The following is a 23652-nucleotide window of genomic DNA, read 5'->3' as shown; positions in this document are numbered from 1 at the left end:
TCAAAGGTAGCCAAGTGGTATGCCACAATTGATATTGCTAATGCATTTTTCTCAATCCCTTTGGCAGCAGAGTGCAGGCCACAGTTTGCTTTCACTTGGAGGGGCGTTCAGTACACCTGGAACCGACTGCCCCAGGGGTGGAAACACAGCCCTACCATTTGCCATGGACTGATCCAGACTGCATTAGAACAGGGTGGAGCTCCAGAACACCTGCAATACATTGATGATATCATCGTGTGGGGCAACACAGCAGAAGAAGTTTTTGAAAAAGGGAAGGAAATAGTCCAAATCCTGCTGAAGGCCGGTTTTGCCATAAAACAAAGTAAGGTCAAGGGACCTGCACAGGAGATCCAGTTTTTAGGAATAAAATGGCAAGATGGACGTCGTCAGATCCCAATAGATGTGATCAACAAAATAACAGCCATGTCTCCACCAACTAGCAAAAAAGAAACACAAGCTTTCTTAGGCGTGGTGGGTTTTTGGAGAATGCACATTCCAAATTACAGTCTGATTGTAAACCCTCTCTATCAAGTGACCCGGAAGAAGAACGATTTCAAATGGGGCCCTGAGCAACGACAAGCTTTTGAACAAATTAAACGGGAGATAGTTCATGCAGTAGCCCTGGGGCCAGTCCGGGCAGGGCAAGATGTAAAAAATGTGCTCTATACCGCAGCCGGGGAGAATGGCCCTACCTGGAGCCTCTGGCAGAAAGCACCAGGGGAGACTCGAGGTCGACCCCTAGGGTTTTGGAGTCGGGGATACAGAGGATCCGAGGCCCGCTATACTCCAACTGAAAAAGAGATATTAGCAGCATATGAAGGGGTTCGAGCTGCTTCAGAAGTGATCGGCACTGAAGCACAGCTCCTCCTGGCACCCCGACTGCCGGTGCTGGGCTGGATGTTCAGAGGGAGGGTCCCCTGTACACATCATGCAACTGATGCTACATGGAGTAAGTGGGTCGCACTAATCACACAACGGGCTCGAATAGGAAACCCCAGTCGCCCAGGAATTCTGGAAGTGATCATGGATTGGCCAGAGGGCAAAGATTTTGGAATATTGCCAGAGGAGGAGGTAACGCGTGCTGAAGAGGCCCCAATGTATAATGAACTACCAGAAAATGAGAAGCAATATGCCCTGTTCACTGATGGGTCCTGTCGTCTTGTGGGAAAACATCGGAGGTGGAAAGCTGCTGTATGGAGTCCTATGCGACAAGTTGTAGAAACGGCTGAAGGAGAAGGTGAATCAAGCCAATTTGCAGAAGTAAAGGCCATCCAGCTGGCTTTAGACATTGCTGATCGAGAAAAGTGGCCAGTGCTCTATCTCTATACTGACTCATGGATGGTGGCAAATGCCCTGTGGGGGTGGTTGCAGCAATGGAAGCAGAGCAACTGGCAGCGCAGAGGCAAACCCATCTGGGCTGCCGCATTGTGGCAAGATATTGCTGCCCGGGTGGAGAACCTGGTTGTAAAAGTCCGTCACGTAGATGCTCACGTACCCAAGAGTCGGGCCACTGAAGAACATCAAAACAACCAGCAGGTGGATCAGGCTGCTAAGATTGAAGTGGCTCAGGTGGATCTGGACTGGCAACATAAGGGTGAATTATTTCTAGCTCGGTGGGCCCATGACACCTCAGGTCACCAAGGAAGAGATGCAACATACAGATGGGCTCGTGATCGAGGGGTGGACTTGACCATGGACACTATAGCCCAGGTTATCCATGAATGCGAAACATGTGCTGCAATCAAGCAAGCCAAACGGTTAAAGCCTTTTTGGTATGGAGGACGATGGTTGAAATATAAATATGGGGAGGCCTGGCAGATCGATTATATCACACTCCCACAAACCCGCCAAGGCAAGCGCCACGTGCTTACAATGGTGGAGGCAACCACCGGATGGCTGGAAACATATCCCGTGCCCCATGCCACTGCCCGGAACACTATCCTGGGCCTTGAAAAGCAAGTCCTATGGCGACATGGCACCCCAGAAAGAATTGAGTCAGACAATGGGACTCATTTCCGAAACAACCTCATAGACACCTGGGCCAAAGAGCACGGCATTGAGTGGGTGTATCACATCCCCTATCATGCACCAGCTTCTGGGAAAATTGAACGATACAATGGACTGTTAAAGACTACGCTGAGAGCAATGGGTGGTGGGACATTCAAACATTGGGATACGCATTTAGCAAAGGCCACCTGGTTAGTCAACACTCGGGGATCTGCCAATCGAGCAGGCCCTGCCCAGTCAGAACTTTTACGTACTGTAGATGGGAATAAAGTCCCTGTAGTGCACATAAAAAATATGCTGGGGAAGACAGTCTGGGTTATTCCTGCCTCAGGCAGAGGCAGACCCATCCGTGGGATTGCTTTTGCTCAAGGACCTGGGTGCACTTGGTGGATAATGCGGAAGGATGGGGAAGTCCGATGTGTGCCTCAAGGGGATTTGATTTTGGGTGAGAATAGCCAATGATCTGAATTATGTGATGTTAAGTACTAATTATAGTTATAATAGTTATACTAATAATACACAGATATACTAATAATACTAATAATATTATATGCCATACTAATGTTATTATAATAAGAATCACCCAGATTAATGAAGAATAACTTCAGTGAAACCAAGCAAAGCACAGTGATGATGGTACCAGAACTGACTTCAACCTGAAACAATCCAACACCACATACCATCTCCATTTTTCCTGCCCTGAAAGATTATTATGACAGATGGAGCCCGAAGTCATGGACTAAATGAACTCACCGAACATTTTAGAGGGATGGCCCACAGATGAAGGGAATGATATCTGTGTATGTGTGTATATATATATATAAAAGGGGGTGGTGATTAATGAAAATGTACTGGAAAATGTGAGACTTGAGCATGATGCAAATGGTATAGAATAAGGGGTGGATATTGTCCTGGTTTCGGCAGGGATAGAGTTAATTTCCTTCCTAGTGGCTGGTACAGTGTTTTGGATTTAGGATGAGAACAAAGTTGATAACACACCGGTGTTTTAGTTGTTGCTAGGTAATGCTTACACTAGCCAAGGACTTTTCAGCTTCCCATGCTCTACTGACTGAGGAGGCTGGAGGTGCACAAGAAGCTGGGAGGGGGCACAGCCAAACTGGCCAAAGGGACATTCCATACCATGTGACGTCATGCTCAGTACATAAACTGGGAAAAGCTGGCCGGGGGGGCCGCTGCTCGGGGACTGGCTGGGCATCGGTCAGCGGGTGGTGAGCAATTGTGCTGTGCATCACTTGTTTTGTGTATTATTATTATTATTATCATATTATTATTATCATTTTATTTCAATTATTAAACTGTTTTTATCTCAACCCACGAGTCTTTCTAACTTGTGCTCTTCCAATTCTCTCCCCCATCCCACCGGGTGGGGGGGAGTGAGCGAGCGGCTGTGTGGTGCTTAATTGCTGACTGAGATTAAACCACGACACTGAGTTAACACAGCAAATTGTTTTGAAAAATAATAATGTGGATTAGTACTATCAGGTTTAGGAACTCTAAGATGTGGCTGGGCTGGGTTTCCAAGTCCTCTGCTACAAACAAGGAGGAGACCTAACCACCCTCTTACTAAACCAGACCAGATCTCTTACATGGATCTACCTTTCAGCGAGAAGGTTAGGGGCAGCCAAAGAGTAGTTAGGTAACACTATAAAATGCTGATTTTCTGGGAATGTTGAATTCAAATGCACCAAGGTGTCCAGTTCCTTCTTCAGTCAAGCTACCCTGTGTTTCCGGATGCTCTCGCTGCACCATCCAAGCCTGCCGAGCTCCAGGAAAGCAGCTCTGCCAAGCTTCAAGTGTCTGAACCTAATGACTCAGACACCTCTTTTCTTCACAGTCATGAGGCTGGCTCACACACTGAGAATTTCTGAACCTTTGCATTTTCTACTTGCCTTCTAATTTATTTATTTTCACACTGAAAATAAATGTTCACCTCCTCCTGATTTGTGTGCTTAACCATCTCCAGTTCAAACCCAAAGTGAAACAGACACATAAATACGCAAGTCCCAGGTCTGCTACCAAGGGATCCATCACTTTTCATTACCCAACTCTCAGTGTGCAGAAGTGCTATTTTACGCTTGTTCTGTACTAGACGAATAGGCAGCTGCATCACTCACAGACTACTTCCAGGCTCCCATCCCACCTAATTCCAGCCTTCCCCTCACATCTCCCTCCTGTCATATATTCCTCCTCCGTCTGATCCCCACAGACCCCCCTATATGCCCTCTGAGTCCAACTTTTTGTGCCTTAAAGGACGTGTACTTTCTTACAGTTTCCCGCTCACTTGCCGTGTACTTTCCCCTTTCCTGCTGTCCCTCACAAGGCCATAGCCTGCACTCTCATCTTCGCTCCTCATTTTTCCTCTCCCACGGCAACTAAGCAACCATAGTTTTTCTAGTGAATAGCCTTGCCAGCACAATGCAAAATGCCGACTATTTTGCAGTCTTTTCTCATTAATCTGGTGGTTACCTTGTGAAGACATTTAAAACACCTTAGCTAGCACAAGACTCAGGATTAACACAATAAAATAAAATAAGGATTTTATCAAACAAAGTGTCTCAGTTTCACTGATGGCAGTTTAATGAAAATTCACATACAAAAGGTACTGCTTCTCATGTGGAGGGAAACATGCTTTTACCTCAATAGCCATAATATTATTTGAGAAATGAGAGATCCCCAAAGGAAAGACAGCGATCTCAAAAATCCCGCAGGAGGGATCTGGAGAAAGTGGCAGGCTGTTGCACAGGTCTGAAAATACAGTCAGACCCGTCGACTGAGCTGAAGCTTTTGCCATTGCTGTCTGTGTCCAGCAATGAAACCCGGACAGTCCGGGGACCGCTTCCAGCTGAGGAAATACCTACCCATGATGTGCCCGAGAGAGCTCCATGCCAGTCAGCTACAGAAACCACCGCCGGCTCCCGAGCTCCCTCCACTCCCTGCTGCCCACTGCTGCAAAACCTGGTTTAAAATAGCAACCAGCTTCCCACCCTTTCTTCCCCCTTCCTCTGGGGGAGAGATGAAGACAAGGAGGGGTACCAGTGGACATCTCAAATAGTAGCAGACACCTGTGTTTAGACAATGAAATCCCCTCCTGGGAGACACAAGCATGGCTTCTGTGCTGTCACCACACCTCCAGGGACAGCGCAGACATACAAAGCACTGTCCAGTTGTGGCTGAGGGTATCTCTGAACACCGACTGCAGTTCGTCCTCTTAGCAACATTTTATGAACCGAGCATGACATTTGCACTGAACAACACTGCAATTTCCTTACAGTTTTGCAGGAAGCTCACCTTAAACAGAAATGCAATTTAGTATGTATAGAATGGCTCTTTAACTCAACTTGATTTGTCTAGGATTTTATTTTATCAAGAGCATGGTTATAATGCCTGGAATGAGGAAAAAGAAAAAACTGCACGTGTTCCTAAAATATTACAGATTGAACTCTGATGTACTAGATATAGCGTATATAATAGGTAAGATACACATGTAATATACATCAGTGTAACCATGATGATTTAAACATCTGGAAGGTAAGTAAAGTTGAAAGCCGTAATGAAAAATACATTATGAGAAAAGGCACACGCACATTTACAAATTGGTTTAGAATTCAGCTGGAAAGGACCACAGTATTACGGGGCATAATTCGAACTGTCCTCTAGTGAACAGACAGTAGTAGCACTTTTCAGGTTTACAAAATGTAACAAAACATATTTTGGGAACTAATAAAAAATAGGAGGCTGACAGCCCTGGAATGCAGCTCTCTGAAGGACAAACATCTTGATATCAAATAAGAAGGGTGCAACTTCACAGTGTAAAAACCTGCAGACTGCTAGATTCAGACAAATTATGGTAACACAGCAAAAAAGCTTTCCCGTACTCTCAGTAGCCTCAGCTTTAGCCTGGAGGGAAAACTACCTTTCCTTTTCCTTCAGGGAAAACACTTTTAATTTTCTTGTTCATTCAGTTCTTGGCCTCTGACAAAGGAGTCAAAAGGGTGGCAGTTGCCGAAGTCACTTACTGATTTTCTTGGTTTATTTATGAATGCCCGACATGCAAGGGCCTGTCTTCAAAATTTAATACCTGGTATTTTACACCATTAAGTAAATTGCCAGGAAGATCAGTTCCTTTCCACCTCTGCAACTTCCACACAACGAGCGAGTTGCCCTCGCAGAAAGTTCATCAGACTTTGGCTTTCACAGAAAGCTCTCAAATTTAGGGGTCCTCCGCTAAAGCTGTATGTGGAAGTTCCCTGTCTTCTCTACTTTAAGAAGGCTTTATTCTGTGGTCTCAGTTGACCTCCACTCTTCTACCAGTGCACGGGAAGGAAAGCTCTGCTTTAAGCTGAAATACATGCAATAGGAAGCAGAGGGAAAAGTAAGAAGGCACAGTATGAGATCAACAGGACAGTCTTCCAAGGGTAATCCCATGTACAATATGTTGCAGTAATCCAACAGAAGGTGACAGAAATCATTAATCACTCTGACAAGGTCTTGATTTCAGAGAAATATGGCAAACACTTAAATGCAGACAGAAAAAAAGCATACTTGACCATAAATTCTGCAAGGAGAGAGCTGAAAGCATTGCCAAGCTGCAAACCCTGTAAAAAATAAGAGGACAAACCCCCTCAACAATAGGAAGCACTACTGTTGCTGCTGTTCTCCTCAAGATTCTTTCCTCATATTGTTAACTGCATTAATTTTACTTCACCTCGAGGAAACCTCAGGTTTTGATCCCATACAGGATAAATACCAGGAAAGAAAGAATCAGATCACCTTGGTTGGATGAAAGAAAGAGCACTGTCTCATCTGCTGCGTAACTCGAACTCCCCAGCTCCTTCTCCACGTGGACCTTTTAAACCTCTTCATACAGGGACAAGCTTAGAACTTGAAACATCCCCACCAGAAAAAGGGATGTTACAGGTGAACAAAACTGTAAATTCACTGCTGATTCCCTGAACTGGCCAGTCCAGTCCAAGCACTTCCTGGTGAAAGTTATTTTATGGTGAGAGCTATAATTGTTTGAAAGAGACTTTTTTAAGGGAGGATGTTTTGCTTTAAGCTAATACAGTTTTACCAAAAAAATTGCAAAATAAATTATGAAGAGATTTTGCTTATAAATGTGAGAGCTTTTAAATTTAAAAACTACAATCAATATCAAATCATCTAAAAACACAAAATACAAGAATCATAATATGTTAGTGAGGTTCTATATTCTTCGAATAGATTTCTCATTAAAAAATCAATATCTAATTTTGCTCTGAAATATAAGAAAAATGTACTGTGCATTTAATCTCAAAGGAATTTACACACTTTTTACATATACACTATCAGAATCAATTCATATAACTCTGCAATCTCCACCTCTGAGTGAATACAGTTCCTTTCTATGAGTATGTTGAAAAACAGCTTTTTGGAGAAAACAAAGGAAAACAAAACACACAATTAAGACTGCAGGAAATTAGGGGTATACACAACACAAAGTTAATTTTAAAAAATACAGATACACTTTTGAAGAGTGATAAATGGGGTTTTTTTCCACAAATGTAGGCAGCTATGTCTTGGTTTCACTTTTCTGAAGTTTACTTTCTCCGTAAAGCTTCAGGAGTAACTGAACAGTTACTGAATGCATTTGAGAAAAATGTGCTTCTTTCCGCAAAATACAAGACTTACAGGAACGTATCCCATCTAAACAGACTCAACAACACTTAAGTCTTACTCCAGTTAACAGATGTGTTTCCAGTGACACTTGTTCCAAGGCAGAGATTCACCCAAGTTAATCAAACTCAGCACAGGCACAGGACCACAGCAACACAATGGTTTGCTGGTCCATGGCAGCAATTTGTTCAGCTGTGTCACCTGTCCCCATGACATGACTGCAGGCAAAATTGTTCCCAATTTTCAGCTCCTGATCAAATTTCACCAACGCACTCTGCATATTTCAAGCAATGCTAAGCAACATAATGTTGCAATTAAAGTCCATAAAACAACTTGTACATATTTCCGTACAGCCTGGTTCCATATTCTTAGGCACAAGCACACATACACACACAAAATCTCATCTAATTCTCATCCATAAAGTGCAAACCCATTACCCTGATACTTTGCAGGTGGCATCCAGGGCCAAAATCAATAGAGTTGAACTAGGATGATCTAGAGTTCTCATAAATTCTGTCCTTTCTTCTCAACTGCCTAGCCTCATGCACCATGCACTCCATCAACCAGCTGCCTTCCTGTTCTACATCTATAGCTAAAAACACATAGCCGGAAGAACATTAAACTGTATACCTGAAATATGTTGTGCAGTGTCAAAATTTTTGCAATAGATAACAGTACCAAGGAGACTTATCACCTAAAGTAACTAAAATACTCATAGATTGCTCATGTCCTTTTACCGCCCAAGCTTTCACATTATGTTTTCATCTACATCTGTGCAATTCCATTTAATCAGTACAAAATTTAGCCTCCTGATGTCAAACATCAAAATGATTCTAAAGTTAATACTGCAAATATGCAAAAGTGCAATGACTTTATTTTGAAATAACTTCATATGAAAGGCTAATTAAAAACCTAGAGAATAATGAATATAAATGAAAAATGACTGTTTTCTTAGTACATGCAAGTGCTAAAGAAATTGTGCAAAGATATTAGAAAGCTCAGACAGCTACTATGTCTGGTTTTGCGTAGGTCTTGATGCTTTTTCCAAGACCAATGGAATCGTCAAAAGAAAACAATTATACTAACAAATCACGGCTCGAAACACAACTAAACATATTCAATCATCCAGTTCCAAAATGGCCTTTTGTTACATAAACTGCTTCATTGTCATTTCTCTCAATTGTCCTGTTACTAATCATTTGATCTGTAGAATACTTCCACATGATTAATACATACTGATGCAAATAGCCCCTAGTTAAGTCTTTGGCTTGTTTGTATAGTATAGGACTGTAGGTTTGCTAAATATCTGGAAAGAGAATGATGTATCAACATAAATATTACAAAATCCTAGTTTATTGATATGATTTGAAGCCTTCACAGTATATTCAAAGACTTTATAATTAATATATATTTTACAAAAATTAGACAAAATCTTCATGAGCAGTGGCTATGAAATTTGTAATGCTTGCCAGGCTCATAGGCCTAACTAGGTTTGTAAAAAAATGTAGTATCTTTTATTAGACCTGCTAGTATAAGATGTAGACAGACTTTTGGGTACATAATTTCTTTGTTTTATCAATTCCGAGTATGCAGTATTGGTAACCAAGAGAAATAATTGAGAAGACACATCACACGTAGGTCATTCAAGCATGTGAAGACTTCCATTAGCAATTCTCCGAACAAACAGAGCGCTCTGTTTCTTGCTAGAAGAGTAGTAGACTTTTTCTCTGCAATATAATAGTACTTACACTAAAATAGCATGGTTGGGCTGTGTTGCATTCATGAGCAATGTCCTAATAAATTTCATATAATGAAGTTTAAAAAAATAACTCTCAATTAAGGACCTTAAAGTAAATAACTGTATTTTGATGCAAGGCATTTAAACACCATTCTAACTAGAATCTGGTGTTTATCTAAAGCCCAAAATACAAAGAAAATTATTCTTTGGTTACACCCCAGATCCTCAAAATTTGAAACAGTTAATTTGCTAGATCCACTACTGTCATCATTAAAAAGTGTAGCTCTATCTGCTAGGTTCACCCCTAATCAAAAAGCAACTCTCAGGGCATACACTGATCTTCAGTGATTCCAAGAGGGCTTAATATAGGAAAGACAGACCAAAAAATTAGGAGATTCCACACACTACCCATTTTTATTGCAGATATCTGAAAAAAACCACACAGGCAAACACACTCCCCTATCTTCAATAGTATTAACAATGTTTATCATAAGCAAAGTGCACAAAGTCCTGACACTGAAAATAAGACACACCTGATGGGAATAAACTCAGAAATGAGTGCCAAAATAGATGTTCTAATTCAATCTAGAACTGTCTGGAAACAGCTGTTCATCGTGCCATGTCTCTTCATGCCTCTGAAGTGGCAAGTGTATGAATGTTTTTGTGTGTGTCATTATTCTGAAAATTGCAACTAGCTTTTCTTGCCTCTGTAACAGTGCCAGAAAATATATTTGGAACATGGCTTTCTTGTTTAAAACTCTCTCTGGACATAAGTATCTGATATGCAATCAAATTTTGAGGGTGATTACTTCAGTTATAAGTACAAAGAATTACAATGCTATCCTATCATGTTGTGCAAATTGTCTTACCTAAGTAACTATTACAGCAAACTGATAGCGGTATTCTTTTCTGCTGTTTGTTGTGAAAACCAAAAATAACTCTGACTAACATTTACTGCCTAGATTCCAAAACTAGGCAACACCATAAACATTGCATAATATTTTACCATATCTGTGAAGTATAAAAGAAGGGATAAAACAATTGTAACTCTTGACAGATGCAGAGATCTGATAAGCTATCTGCATCCTTACAGATTCAATATATGGATCTGACTGGGGTAAATCACACAGCCCCGATCAGGTGTAAATCATTCTAGTAACTGTAAATTATATGCAAGTATTTCCAAAAAGCAGAATGAAACCACTCTGTGTTTGTAACTGATTACATAAGATTTTCCTATATGTTTTATCACCACTGGGAATTAGAGTCAAACTGTAGGCACTCAAGCTTTTCCCCCCAAAACATAATTGCATGCCAGCATCTATTAATTAAAACTGGTAGGCCCAGGGGAGAAGACAAATGCAGCAGGCACCAGTGGGTAGAGTGAAGGAGAAGGTAAAATAGGCTAGAAATTATAACTGGCTCTAACTATTGGCAACCAAAAATAAAATTTCAATTTTGTCATTCTCCACCTTCAATAACGCCTGCATCCCAACAAGCCTGAACACAAGGGCAGCAGTATTTTTAAATAGCCTTTTCTTAAGGTATTAAGTTCAAGTCTTAAAATGCTTAGTAACCGCCTGATGAAGGAAGCACGCTACATCTTTGTTAGTTGCTTTCCGGTATCCAAGGATGCAAAAAATTCTTCACATGAGTGTTCAGAAATAAAAGGGCATTGACAAGACTGAGAATTTCAAATCTCTCTTAATGTTGTTCTCCCTCTGCTATTTTCCAGAAAAACAACCAACAGGAGGGTACGCTCCCCCTCTAGAGAAGAGGTCTCTTCTGCATAATTCCTTTTAAGATCTGGGTTTATAACAACTCGGTACTTTGAGAAGTTCCTGCCCAGAGAGAGATCATGTTCTTTCACCCAGTCTTTGTCTTCACCCTCCTGCAGGGCACAGATAATGCCCATTAATTTGTAGACTCACAGACTTCTGAGTCAGAAAGTATTAGTGCAACGTCAGACAAAGCCGGGCATGAAGCTTTGGAGGCTTCTTGTATCAAATGGAGAATCATGTGGGAAGACGCATGCGCAGAAATAACACCCTGTGCATTTCAATAAAACCACTGAAACTGGGGCCAGAAAAGAGCTCTGGACAAAAGTTTGCACTTTAGACCGTTCAAAATTTCAACATATGCCAATCCGAAGCCCATGTCTAGAACATGGTAGGGATGTTTATTACTGCCTGTTATCCCCTATCACCTCCCGCTATTCTATAGCTTTTGAGGAAATTCCTATGAATCTGCTATTGTCTGCTAACAGGCTTCTGCTCCTAGCCTTGGCAGTGAGATGGCCCCCCAGTAGAACAGTCAATGACTGTCTCATAATTGCCTTACTGCATGACTGTGTGCAGTTGTGAATACATTTTGACTGTATATAGTAGTCTCCTTGGACTACTCAGTCCACCTTCCTGCTTAAAAATCACTATCAATTCTCTGAAATTCCCTGAAAGTCATGGAAACCCTCCTTGCGAGGTCACCACAGTTGTCTCCTTTGATGAGAACATCTTTCTGGCCACATCTGCCCTCTCAGAGTGGTGAAAACTTCAAGCCTCAAATTCTTTCTGATGTTTCCATTGGCCAAAAGGCAACAATAGTTTCTGCACTATTCAATTCTCTCTCTCCCTCCCTAAGTGAGGGCCTTGGACAGTAAAGAGAAAGGGGCTGGAAGCAGTGACCACAAGCAATCCTCCCCCTGAATGATTCAGACTGATCTGAGAACACACTAGATACTGGTCTCCCTCTTAGGCTTTAAAACATTCAACAAAGGGATATGCCAAGTCCTGCACAAGGAGAGCAATAATCCCATGCACCAGTACATGCTGGGGGCCAACCAGCTGGAAAGAAGCTCTGCAGAAAAGCAACTGAGCATTTCTGGTCAACACCGAATTAAGCATGAGCCAGCAATGTGCCGTTGCAGCAAAGAAGGCCAACACCATCCTGGGCTGCATTGGAAAAGCACTGTCAGCAGATCGAGAGAGGTGATCTTTCCTCCCTGCCTCAGCACTGGTGAAGCCACATCTGGATGCTAAGTCTAGTTCTGGGCTCCTCAGTACAAGAAAGACATGGACATACTGGAGCAAGTGCAGCAGCGAGCCACAAAGATGGTGAAGGGACTGGAGAACGTCACATGAGGAAAGGCTGAGAGAGTGGGCACTGTTCAGCCTGGAGAAGAGAAGGGTCAGGGGGATCTTAACAATGTGTATAGATCCTCAGTGGGGAGGAGTAAAGAAGACAGAGCCAAACTCTTCTCAGAGGTGCCCAGTGACAGGACCAGAGGCAATGGACACAAACTGAAACACAGGAGGTGCCATCTGAATATCAGGAAACACTTTTTACAGTGAGGGTGGCTGAATACTGGAAAAGGTTGTCCAGAGAGGTTGTGGAGTCTCTATCCTTGGAGATATTCAAAAGGCATCTGCACACGGTCCTGGGCTACTGGCTCTAGGTGGCCCTGCTCTGATTAGGGGGTTGGACTAGACAATCTCTGGACTCCTGCCCACAACCACAACCTGAACCACAACCATTATATGATTCTGTGAAAATGCTGTCCTCCAGGAGTAAAATCATTTCACCATGGATTTGTACACTCAAGTGTCAGGATCAGAGTTGACGCTGCCAGGAAGAGGCATAAGACAATATTCTAACAGTCTGTCTGGGTGATTCTAGGGGCTTGAACTACCCGTGAACACAGTAAGCAACCTGCACTCTGCTCCCTGCTCCATCACAGAGCCTGAAACATGGTGGTTCCAAACCCCTTCAAATACAAAGGAAGAAATAAACCTTCCAAGCAGCAGAGGTGAGGGCATCCTCCATTCCTCCTGCTCCACTGCACAGAAAGTGAGATTCATGGGACCACAGAAAGAATAAGCAAGAGGGAGTCTGACTCAGAGGAGGGAGTCTTGGTATTGTTTATCTATTTTATCCTTTAATTCCTTAGTGCCAAATGCACAACCATATCCCAGAACTCTCAATTCCTCTTTTGTCTTCTCAGTGGGATTAAAGATACACTTTAGATCCTTTATCCTAAAGACAGGATAAAGACCGACTTTCTCATGATGGCCCCTTGACTCTTGCTTTTATTTCTGCAAAGTGGCCCAGTTTCAACAGAAGGGATGAAGAACGGTCCTACCTCTCCCTTCCCTACTGTTTATGGAAGGGCAATTATCATCAGGAGATTTATAGCATTCAGGCTAAGAAGGTCTCGGAACCCTACTGCCTTATTTTCCACATAAGTACTATACAAAATAAAGATGGCAGCAGCTGCCACTGTGTTTTGAGCAGTATTCAATGTTTTCTGACAATGTTAGGCATCGTCCAAGTGTTAGAAATGGAGAGGGAAACAGTCTCCAGGAAACTCGTTAAGAGCACATGCCTCCTGGCCAACCTGTTAATCTTCAGAGTTACACAGCTAGCAGTTCAGGCTGAAAGCTTCCAGGTGCACACAGGAAACTATATAGGGGTTATCTTGTGATCTGTGAAACAGATTCTCACCAAATGCAAGTGACTTCAGGATTTGGCAGCCCTGAAAAGTAAGCAGCTCCAATATCCCTGTTGATTCTAGAGACCTGAATTCTACTAAAATCAAGTTTGTACACCACACTAGATGGTCAAAATAGGGTGTTAGGATCAACTTCTCCGTAATTATTAACTGCCACTCCCATGGCAAATCTTGAAATAACTCTTTTAAGATTTGGGAAGGTTTCAAGTACCTGCTAGCCTCTCTACTGAACCTACTCAATTAGAGTTACAAAAATACAAAGATCCTCCTATGTCTCTGAGTTAAGTTTCCTACTATTGCCACTACCTTGGCAAACAAACTCTTTCACAGTCTTGTTAAATCCCATCAGAAGGGTAGTTAAGAGCTTTTGTCCCCACTTAAATTTGCTCCAGAAAATGACTGCCATGGTAACTAGGAACCTTCTTCTAATTTCTGGCCAAAATTTGTCTAATGTTGATTTATAGCTGTTGCCCCTTTGATAAGCTACTGTTCCACCAGGGGCAGAGAAAAGTACTTTGGCTGTCCCAATGTATGGTCCTGTTGGGCTGTGAGAGTCCACGGCAGAACAGAACTGGAACTCAACTAGCCGTGTTCACAGCTGCCGTGGTTTGCACTTAGTACTTAACTAACCCAATGAGTTAAGGCACACAATTGCACATAAGCATACTTCAGCTTAAGTACATACATAGAAATATATATAGTTCTGTGATTTCTCTATGATTGAAATTTGCTGTATATTAACTGGGGTTGTTTCACTTCAAGGCACCTTATACCCACAAACAATATAGTCGTCTCAGGCTATCTGGTGTTTGAATGTACACTTTAAACTTCTAAACTATTTTTCCTTTAAAATGGTCCTGTCCCCCCGTTTTTGCAAATGATGGTTTGTTTCTCTCTTCAGCCTCCTTGAAAACTTTCCCTCTCACGCTTCCTCACAATTTGTTAGTCACATCAGAATCACCTGTAGAGCAACATCTGGACTTCAGCCTAGACACATCAGCCTCTCAACACAAACCTCTTCCCCTTCAGCTACAGGAGCATCTACCATGTAAAACAGGAAAAATGCCTCCAACGTGAATTAGTCTGCAGAGAAGGCCATGGCACATTCTACCACTGTCCTACGCAAACATTTAGTCATACAGGAGCAGCAGAAGGTTGGGTCTGTAAGGCCAAGCTCCAATTAAAAGAGTTGCTAGAGACTACAGTCTTCAGAGATACCCGCAAAATCTGGCACAGCCAATGTGAAACGGGGAAACAAGAGTGGATGAGAGTTGAGTCTACCATGGTAAAGCCCCACCTACTCAACAGACTGCTCTCCATGCTGCTGTCAAAGGTGTGGCAGGCAGGAAGGTGAAGCTCTCCCAACCACAGAGGAACAAAAAGGCAAAGCTCTGAAGCCCCGAGACGAGATCATTCAGCTTGGAGGGAGGAGGACCTGCTTCCTACTCCCAGACATCTCAGTATTTTAAACTTCTCCGACTCATTTTAAAAAGGCTACATTAACAGCCCTGGGTAACCAGGAGCATGCAGCATGAGAGCAAGACAGTTCCTCTGCAAGAAGAGCTCTTCCTATTGGGCTTGACATTGAGTTAGGCTCCTGGGCCCATAAACTTTTCATTCTTCTCTGTATGGGGAGCCAAACTGTTTCCACTAAGTTGTCTAGGACACAATTTCTTCAAGCTGGTAAGTGTACTGAGCTTACGTAAGCACTTCCTAACCACCAGGCTATTACACCTAAGGTAGCTGGAAGCGGTAATGCTGCCTGTCCCTTACATATTAGGAAAGCGGCCATCGCTGTGACAACAGCACTTTGAGTTCAGCACTGAGTATCAATACGCATTATAGAGGTACTGTATTAGCGTCAGGTCTTTCAGAGGACTTAAGCATATGTTACGTAGTTTGTGACTCCCAAACAGGCTTAGGTATAAGCCAGAGAGCAAGCAATTCAGCCGCCAAGGCACTCACATGCTCTCGTCCTTTACACACTGGACACACAGGAACACCCAGCTTCTCAGGTGCACCATTACAGACAGATTTCGTGGACTGAACTCAAGGTGCCTCAGTTTCTACTTAGTGCCAGGTAAGCATCGAAATGCTTATGTGGATTTTAGTCTTCAGTGCCATACACCAGACTGGGATGGCACTTCATTGCACGAAGGCAGGGGTATGCTCTCAGGACTACCTAGTGACACTGCCCCTATTACAGTGGAAATGCAAAACCCATCCTTGGATATAAAGACAATTTCAAGGCAATCATCTAATGTTAAAGAGTTCCTCATGCCAAGGTACACCTGTTCACAAAAAAAGCAAAAGGAGGAACCTTCACAAAAGCCTTAACTCCTCAACACATTGCTCCAAGGTATTCAACGGGTCATAGGATAGCAGAACGTTCCCTTTCCACACACAGCAGTTTGAAATCTGATATTGGAAGGGTGAGGGGAAGACAAGGGCTCTGCCACTGACCAGGTATACCTAGAAAAAGAAAGTCACACTGGCCAGTAGAAGTTGCATGCCTTTATCCTGAGGATGTGACGAGCTCCGTTAGCCCCAGACTGCTGAAGGAAACTCAGCAGGCCAACAAACTGACAGATAGGGCAAGTTCCTGGAAAGAGACGAGCAGGTGGTTTCAAACCAAAGTGTGCATTTCTGCCTTTCTCCAGAGCAAGCAGAGAAAGCATTACATTGTCCATAGTCCTGCTCCCTGTAACAGCGCCCTGCTCCCAGGCTGGCACGCTGCAGTACGTGCTGATGTCAGCATGAACTGGCAGGGAGGTTTTACAAGAAGGCTTTTAACTCAGAGTCAGAAACAGGGCTCAGGAAGTCAGAGAGGTACAGACCCGGAGGAGAGGGATACAGCCTCTGTACCGATGACCCTAATCTCCTTCACTTCTCCTGAAATCCCTATAGTCTACACACAGAAACACCTCAAATTCTCTTGGATCCACAATTTTATGATCATCATGTGAAGAATACAGTAGTTTAACCAATAATTCTTCCTACAGTTTTCTGCCATGAGGAGTGCTGGAAAGGAAAATTACAAGCACCATTTTAAAAACTTTTATTGCTGTCAGGACATCCAGAACAGGAGAGAAATGCTGCACCCTTTTTAGCTCTTATAATTCATGAGACAGCACATATCTGGCCTCTGATCGGCCCAGGACTGGAGGTAGCCTAGTTTGCAACACAGATCAGCTTCACTTCCAGGGGACGTTACAGATTTGCACGTGGATGTTACAGGCGGAAACATTTCTCCGCCAGGTGGTTTTAAATGAAAACTGGTGGCTGTTTTGCTGAGACATTTGGATAATCAGAAAAACTTTTACTGAAGATAATAGGAAGGGATGGTGATGATATACGACTTTGAGAATATAGCTGTGTCATCTGGATAACACCATTGTACATTTGTAACAAACCTCTACAAAATTATGGAAGTAAATTCTTGTCTCAAAATCCAATCTTACAAGGGTTACTCTCTGGAAAGATGTGTCTAACTTTTGTCCCAAAAAGAAAGTAAGTGCTCGGCATACAGAAAAGGCAAACAATCTCAGAAAATCTAGTGGCTCTCTGTAAGAGTCGAATCATAATCCATATGAAAACTATTTGCTGTGACCTAATTTTTGAAAACCCACGATATAGCTAAAGTGAGTATTCAGGTTTGTAAGTTTCCCAGTGTATTTTCTATTAATTTCTGGCTATTTAAAGAAAAAAATCTATTTAAAATCACAATTTATCAGATCAGTGGAGAGCCTAGACTGTTATTCTCTTGATTTGAAAGAACCGTTGTAAGGAAATAAACTTTTAACTTTGGGTATCACAAACCTTTGAAGATAATATAAAGTAATTTCAAGTTGAATTCACAAAGCACAATTTTTTACCTCTTCTAAAAATTGTATTTAAAGTGTCCTAAATTCATGTAGTAAAACTGCTGCAGATTCCCATAACCTCACAGAAAAGGAAGTATCAGTCCAGAATTCAGAAATGCCAATACAGAAGAAGAGCAGAAGAAAAAAAATGGGGGGAAAAAAAAAGGAGGAAAATTTATCCTCTACCCCATGTTAACAAGAGCAGGGCTGAGAAAGTACCATCTCTACCAACAAAAGTTCATTCTTGCAGTGACTGTAAGATTTATAGTATTGCTCTACAACATCATCACTGAACCAGTAATCTTCTTCACGGAATAAAAGCTAAGCATTTATAAGGAAGTAGCTGTGCTGGAGGACAAGGAATGGGAGAAGGACAAATATAGTTTAGAGCCTTTGAGCTACTCCTTTATTTAATTTTCTTCCGATAAATAGAAACTGAGGAGGGATCCTTCACTTACATTTCCCCACATTGACTAATACAATGCATTTTCGCAAAACATTTCTCCTTTCAACCCGCCCACCTCCAAGACTAGCCACACCCCAAGCGTAACAAACAGCAACAGCAAACTGAACTCTTCGTCTTGGACTGAGATCCAAAAACCACGCTCCCAGCCTGAGACCCTCTCCTCAGCAATACGCAACGCTAGCAGCTGGGCCTTGGTACCCGCCGTTGCAATCACCTCCAGTGGCCCCTGTAAAAATGTAGAGCCAGGCACCAACGGGAAGGGACAGAGACAGCAATATACTGTAACGCTGCCCCAGCTTCACCACGCGCAGTGCGCGGGGCCGAAGTCGGGAGCCTGCGGGGGTTTGGTCTCTCCATCAGTCAGAGAAAGCCACGGGGAAGAGCGGGCACCCGCATCGTGGGTATTTCCGATGCTGCCAAACCTTCAGAGCGTCCCTCCCAAGCATAGGTGTATGCAACCAGAAGACAGTAAGGATACACCTCCCGTGGTAGGGAGGGTCCGGGTAACGCCGGAGGTTTGCACGTATTCCAGTCACCTCTCCTACCGTTTCCCCCCCCCGCGTGAACAGGCCTGACGGGTAGTCAGAAGAGGAGCAACCCTGATTCTCCTCCACAGGCCACAGCTTCAGTCTGTTTATTCTCATCACTCGCAGCAGGCAATTTGGTAATGTTACGTTTGAAGCCTCCTGTTGACGGAGGAGGCTAGAAAATGTGGTCACATGCGCTGTTCGGCACGGATTGGGGGGGGGGGGGGGGGGGGCGTTGAGAGAGAAAAGGTTCAAAAGAGGCTGTGGGGACCTGGTTTCCAAACATGGCACCTACCCACACCCCGCGCTCCCCGCACCCCTCCCCGTGCCGCCGGCAGCGGGATAAACCCACTCCCCCTCCGTCCCGCCAGCACGCACGCACGCTTCCCCTCTGTAACGAGCAGTGAGACTAATTGCGTTTATTTCCTAATTACGAACGCCCTGCTGTCCCCACAGCGAGCTGCCTCCCAGCCGCTGCCCTCCCGGGAGCAGGCGAGGGGCGGACCGGGGGCGGCGGTTGGGGGCGCGGCGCGCGGGGCGGCGGCTGGGGACGGGGGGGGACAGGGCGGCGGTTGGGGGCAGCCGCCTCAGCCCCGCGGCGGGCGGTAGCGGAGGCCGAGCCAGGCGGGGGCAGCACGGCAGCCGCGGAGGCTCCCGCACGCAGGGAAACCCCACCCAGCGGCCCCTCCTGACAGAGGCGTGGTTTTGGGGACCCCAAAGGAATCCCACCTCGCCCCTCACCCCCATGTCGGGGTTTCCGCCCGCCCCTTCGCCCGCCCTCCGCCGCTGGCTCCCTCGGGGCGGGGAGGGCCGCCGTCCCGCTCCGTCCCGCCGTGCCGGGCTCCCCCGGCGGCTCTGCCTCGGGAGGAGCTGTCCGGGGTGGGGGAGGACGGCCGGGGAGGAGGAAGTTATGGGTCGGGAGCGGAGCGGGACCGGGGCTCCGCAGCGCTAGCCCCGGTGAGGGGTCCCTGCGGGGCGGCCCGCCGAGCGGGGCGAAGCCGGCCGGCCCCGGGCACCGGCCGGCTCCCGTTGTGGCAGCGCCCGCTCCCGCCCGCCGGCGATCGGCGCATGAATGAGTGCCTGAATGAATGAATGACTGGCGTCTGCTTACTTGAGCATGGCCTCTTCTTTCTCTTCCTCTTCTTTCTGCCGGTCCATCACTGCCATGATAATGTTCCTCTCCTCCTCTGTCAGGTGGCTCAGGTCGGGCAGCTCCTGCATCGGGGGGGGCACCGTGGGCGGGCGAGGGCCGCGGGGCCCCACCGAAGAAGACATTTTCTTTCCGCCTCTCCCTTACACCTTCTACCTTTGCACGGCAAACCAAGCCAGCCTCTCCTCCGCCCCCTTCACAGTGTAGTCCTCCGAGCAGCAGCAGCCGGCAGCTCTCTGGCAGCAGCGGAGGAGGCGGAGACCCAGCCTTTCATGGTTGCTTGCATCCACCCCGGCCCGGCTGCTGCTGCTGCTTGCTCCCTTTGTTTCCGCGGCTTCAGGGAGCTCGGGGGCTGCCGTTCCGCCGCCCGCAGCCCATCCTCCCGGCGGTGGGCGTGCGGGGCGGGGGTGCCGTGGCGCGGAGGGCTCCCGATCGCCGCCGGCGGGCTGCGTGCGGGAGCGGGGGGGGGGGGGGGGGGGGGGGGCGGTGCGCGCCGCGGGCCGGTCGGGAAGGGCGGGTGCTGCCGCCGCCGCCGAAATGCTCCGCCGCTGCGAGCCTGGCGCTGGGAGGAGGGAGGGGGAGTTCGGTGCCGGTGAGGCGGAGTCCGAGGCGCGCCGCCGCTGCCTCACGGGCGGCAGCGCTGCCTGCCCCTGCCCATGCCCCTGCCCGTGCCGGGGACCCGGGCCGGCCGCGCCTCTCCCCGCCGCCCCCCTCGCTCGTCCCGCGGCCGCACGGTCACGGCGTTGGCCCCGGCACTGCCGTCCTCCTCACGTCCTCCTCGACGTTTCCGCACCGCAGGTCGGGGCCGGGAGCTCGCCCGAGTCCCCGCCAGGACTGCCGTCTCGCCCTAAGCGGCGGCCACCCGTGGGAAGGGGGCAGCGGCTGGGGAGCCGTGCTGCGGGCTTGCTGCGGGCTGGCCTGAGGCGCCGGGGGAGCCGTGGGCTCCCGCAGCTGTCGCCGCTCCCTCGGGCGTGAGCCGTGCTCGCCCCTCGGCCGCGGGCGCTTCGGCTCCAGCTGCAGCCCCCTTGGGTTTAGCCAGCGCCGTCACCGCTCGACCGTCCCTTCCTCGGGGTCCCATGCTTCAGCACTTTTTTCATGTGCTTCTTACACCCGGTCAGTGGCACCCATGCCATGGTCCCCCCCACACCTCCCATGGGGGCGATGAGTGCACTTAACTCTCCTCATCTATCATCAGACCCATTTTTTCACGGCTGTGACCCACCAAAACTGGCCACGAAACATGCCACAGTGCCAACTGTTCAACTGAGGGGGTAGCGCACAATGAAGCAAAACATCACTTCCGCACAGAGATAGTTTCCCTATCAATTTCTGATCTCCTAGCTCTGAGCAACTTGATTTTGGGGAGCTGGTAATGAACACAACAGCCTGTCTCTACAGAGGATCATCTGCATGTAATCCACTGGCCAGAAACTCATGCCTATAGCTCTGAAGGGTCCCTTGCTCAAACGCGTGCCTATCAGTGAATGAAATTGTTCAGGCTACTTAGAAATGCAAAGCTGAAAGATAGAGAAAACTGCACTTTCAAATAAAATGTGAACTACCGCTAACACACGCTGACACTTAAGACCTCTCAGTCATGCTTCTGCCGAGGTCACAGCATGGAAACAGCTCTGGTTTCTAGAGAGATCGTCTGATGGGCACGAACCAAAGGAAAAAAAATCTATGCTGGCAGTGTTCAATGCTTCTTGCTGCCAAACTTGCCGGGTTTGGAATAGGGAGAGGGACCAGCTTTCAGCCAGCCACACTAATACCTCTCACGCAAATTCTGAGAGCTATGAACCTTCATGACCCTTTGAATTTGAGAGGAATTACTGTGGCCATCTGCTTGTGTCACCCCAAGAGATTTTCTGCAGGACACAATTTGATAACAAAAATTAAAAAGAAAAAAATAATAAGCACTACTGTGACCACCAGAACTTTTGAGTGGTAATGTCCAAGTTCAGCTCAGAAAGTGAAGTTTCTCAACTCTTCCAGCACATGAAGGAAACTGAAACTTGAATGACCGACAGATGGCTCAGAAGAGATTAAAGTGGTGTTAATAAGCAAAGCACTATGAAGGGCTGGTAAATATCATAATGTCACACTCAGTTAAAGACACAGACCCTCCGCTAACTCGTGTGGTGATTTGTCCCAGGGCCTGGCCACGTTATTACTGCTAGATGTAATCCTCCTAGCTAAGTACTAACAAATCAATAAAATCACTTCCCACCATCTGTGACCAGCAGGGAAGATAGCCTTCATGTTATAGGCTGATGCTAAAGAATTTATCCATTCATTACCAAGAGGCAAAAGTATGGCAGCCACCTCAAAACTGAAGGAATCAAGATTGAAAAGAATAAGACGATGAGAAGAAGGTGAGATACCACCATATGAGTATCAGAAACAATTAAAACATGACATGACACGAATGGTAATACAAGACATGATGATTTTGTTGTTATAGGTATCCATAGGAAGTCCACACTCCTTCAGATAATTTAGGCCTGCACATGCCACATAAAACATGTAGCTCAGGTAACTTCAACAACTAATTCACTGGAGCAGTGGCCCTAGTGTTGAAGAGCCACTGCTTTAAGGCCAACCTAAACAAAATATTAAAGATCTAAGATCATAAGTCCCAAATGTCTCCATGATAATTTTATGAAGAAAGTATTATATGACATTAAGTTATCCTACTCACCTTTCTGCTTATTAATTACTGACACAGTTACATATATGTCTGTTCTGTATTATTTCGTTAATTACTGTATGCTGGGTCAAGCACATGAATTCTTACTGCTGTGTGTGAAATACAAAATGAATACAAAAAGTATGAGGGGACTTTAGACATAGTTTCTCATAACTTAAAAGGGAAAGCTGAAAGCTTTTGCAGAGTAATGGTTAAAAAAAAATTACGGAAGTTGGAGTGTGGAGTTGCACCAAGCCAGTATTATGAATAAAACTGTGTTACTGAAAAGCACAGAATCACAGAATCATTTAGGTTGGAAGGGACCTCTGGAGGTCATCTAGTCCAGCCTCCCTGTTCAAGCAGGGTCAGCTAGAGCAGGTTGCCCAGGTCCATGTCCAGATGGCTTTTGAGTATCTCCAAGGATAGAGACTCCACAGCCTCTCTGGGCAACCTGTGCCAGTGCTCAGTCACCCTCACAGTAAAAGTGTTTCTTCATGTTCAGATAAGACCCCCTGTGTTTTAGCTTGTGCCCACTGCCTCTTCTCCTATCACTGGGCACCACTGAAAAGAGCCTGACTCAGTCTTCCTTACACCCTCCCATCAGATATTTATTCACATTGATAAGATCCCTCTGAGACTCCTGTTTCTAGGCTAAACAGTCCCAGCTCTCAGCCTTTCCTCAGATGACATGCTCCAATCCCTTAACCATCTTCATTGCCCTTCACTTGACCTGCTCCAGTATGTCCATGTCTTTCTTGTACTGGGGAGCCATGAACTAGACTTAGCACTCCAGATGTGGCTTCACCAGTGCAGAGTAGATGGGAAGGTTCATCTCTCTCAACCTTCTGGCAATGCTTTTCTTAATGCCTACAAACTCTTAGGCACAACAAATGATTTTACATTATTTTTGCAGAAAGACAGTAGAATTTACTAGAGAGAAATATAGAAGAAACCATAAAAGTCATCTCATTTTTCATAGGGCTACATGAAGAGACTCAGCTCTTATTGTAAGTACTTCAAACCTTCAGGGTCATT

At 45.5% G+C, this 23652-nt stretch overlaps 1 protein-coding gene across 34 annotated transcripts in view; it reads right to left on the bottom strand.

Annotated features, from left to right (window-relative positions):
- Positions 1-20344, bottom strand: part of RIMS1 (regulating synaptic membrane exocytosis 1) — a 356593-nt gene extending 336249 nt beyond the window's left edge. For all 34 annotated transcript variants that reach the window (XM_076333069.1, XM_076333034.1, XM_076333035.1 and 31 more), the window contains exon 1: positions 19890-20344. In XM_076333069.1, coding sequence (XP_076189184.1) covers positions 19890-20053 — 164 coding nt within the window. In that variant the 5' untranslated portion in view covers positions 20054-20344. The remainder of the gene's footprint in view (positions 1-19889) is intronic.
- Positions 20345-23652: the final 3308 nt, after the last annotated feature.

This window comes from Aptenodytes patagonicus, chromosome 3, assembly GCF_965638725.1.
Source record: "Aptenodytes patagonicus chromosome 3, bAptPat1.pri.cur, whole genome shotgun sequence".
Lineage (NCBI taxonomy): Eukaryota > Metazoa > Chordata > Aves > Sphenisciformes > Spheniscidae > Aptenodytes > Aptenodytes patagonicus.
The sequence above is the reverse complement of the archived record's forward strand: the minus strand, read 5'-3'. Positions and strand labels throughout refer to the sequence as shown.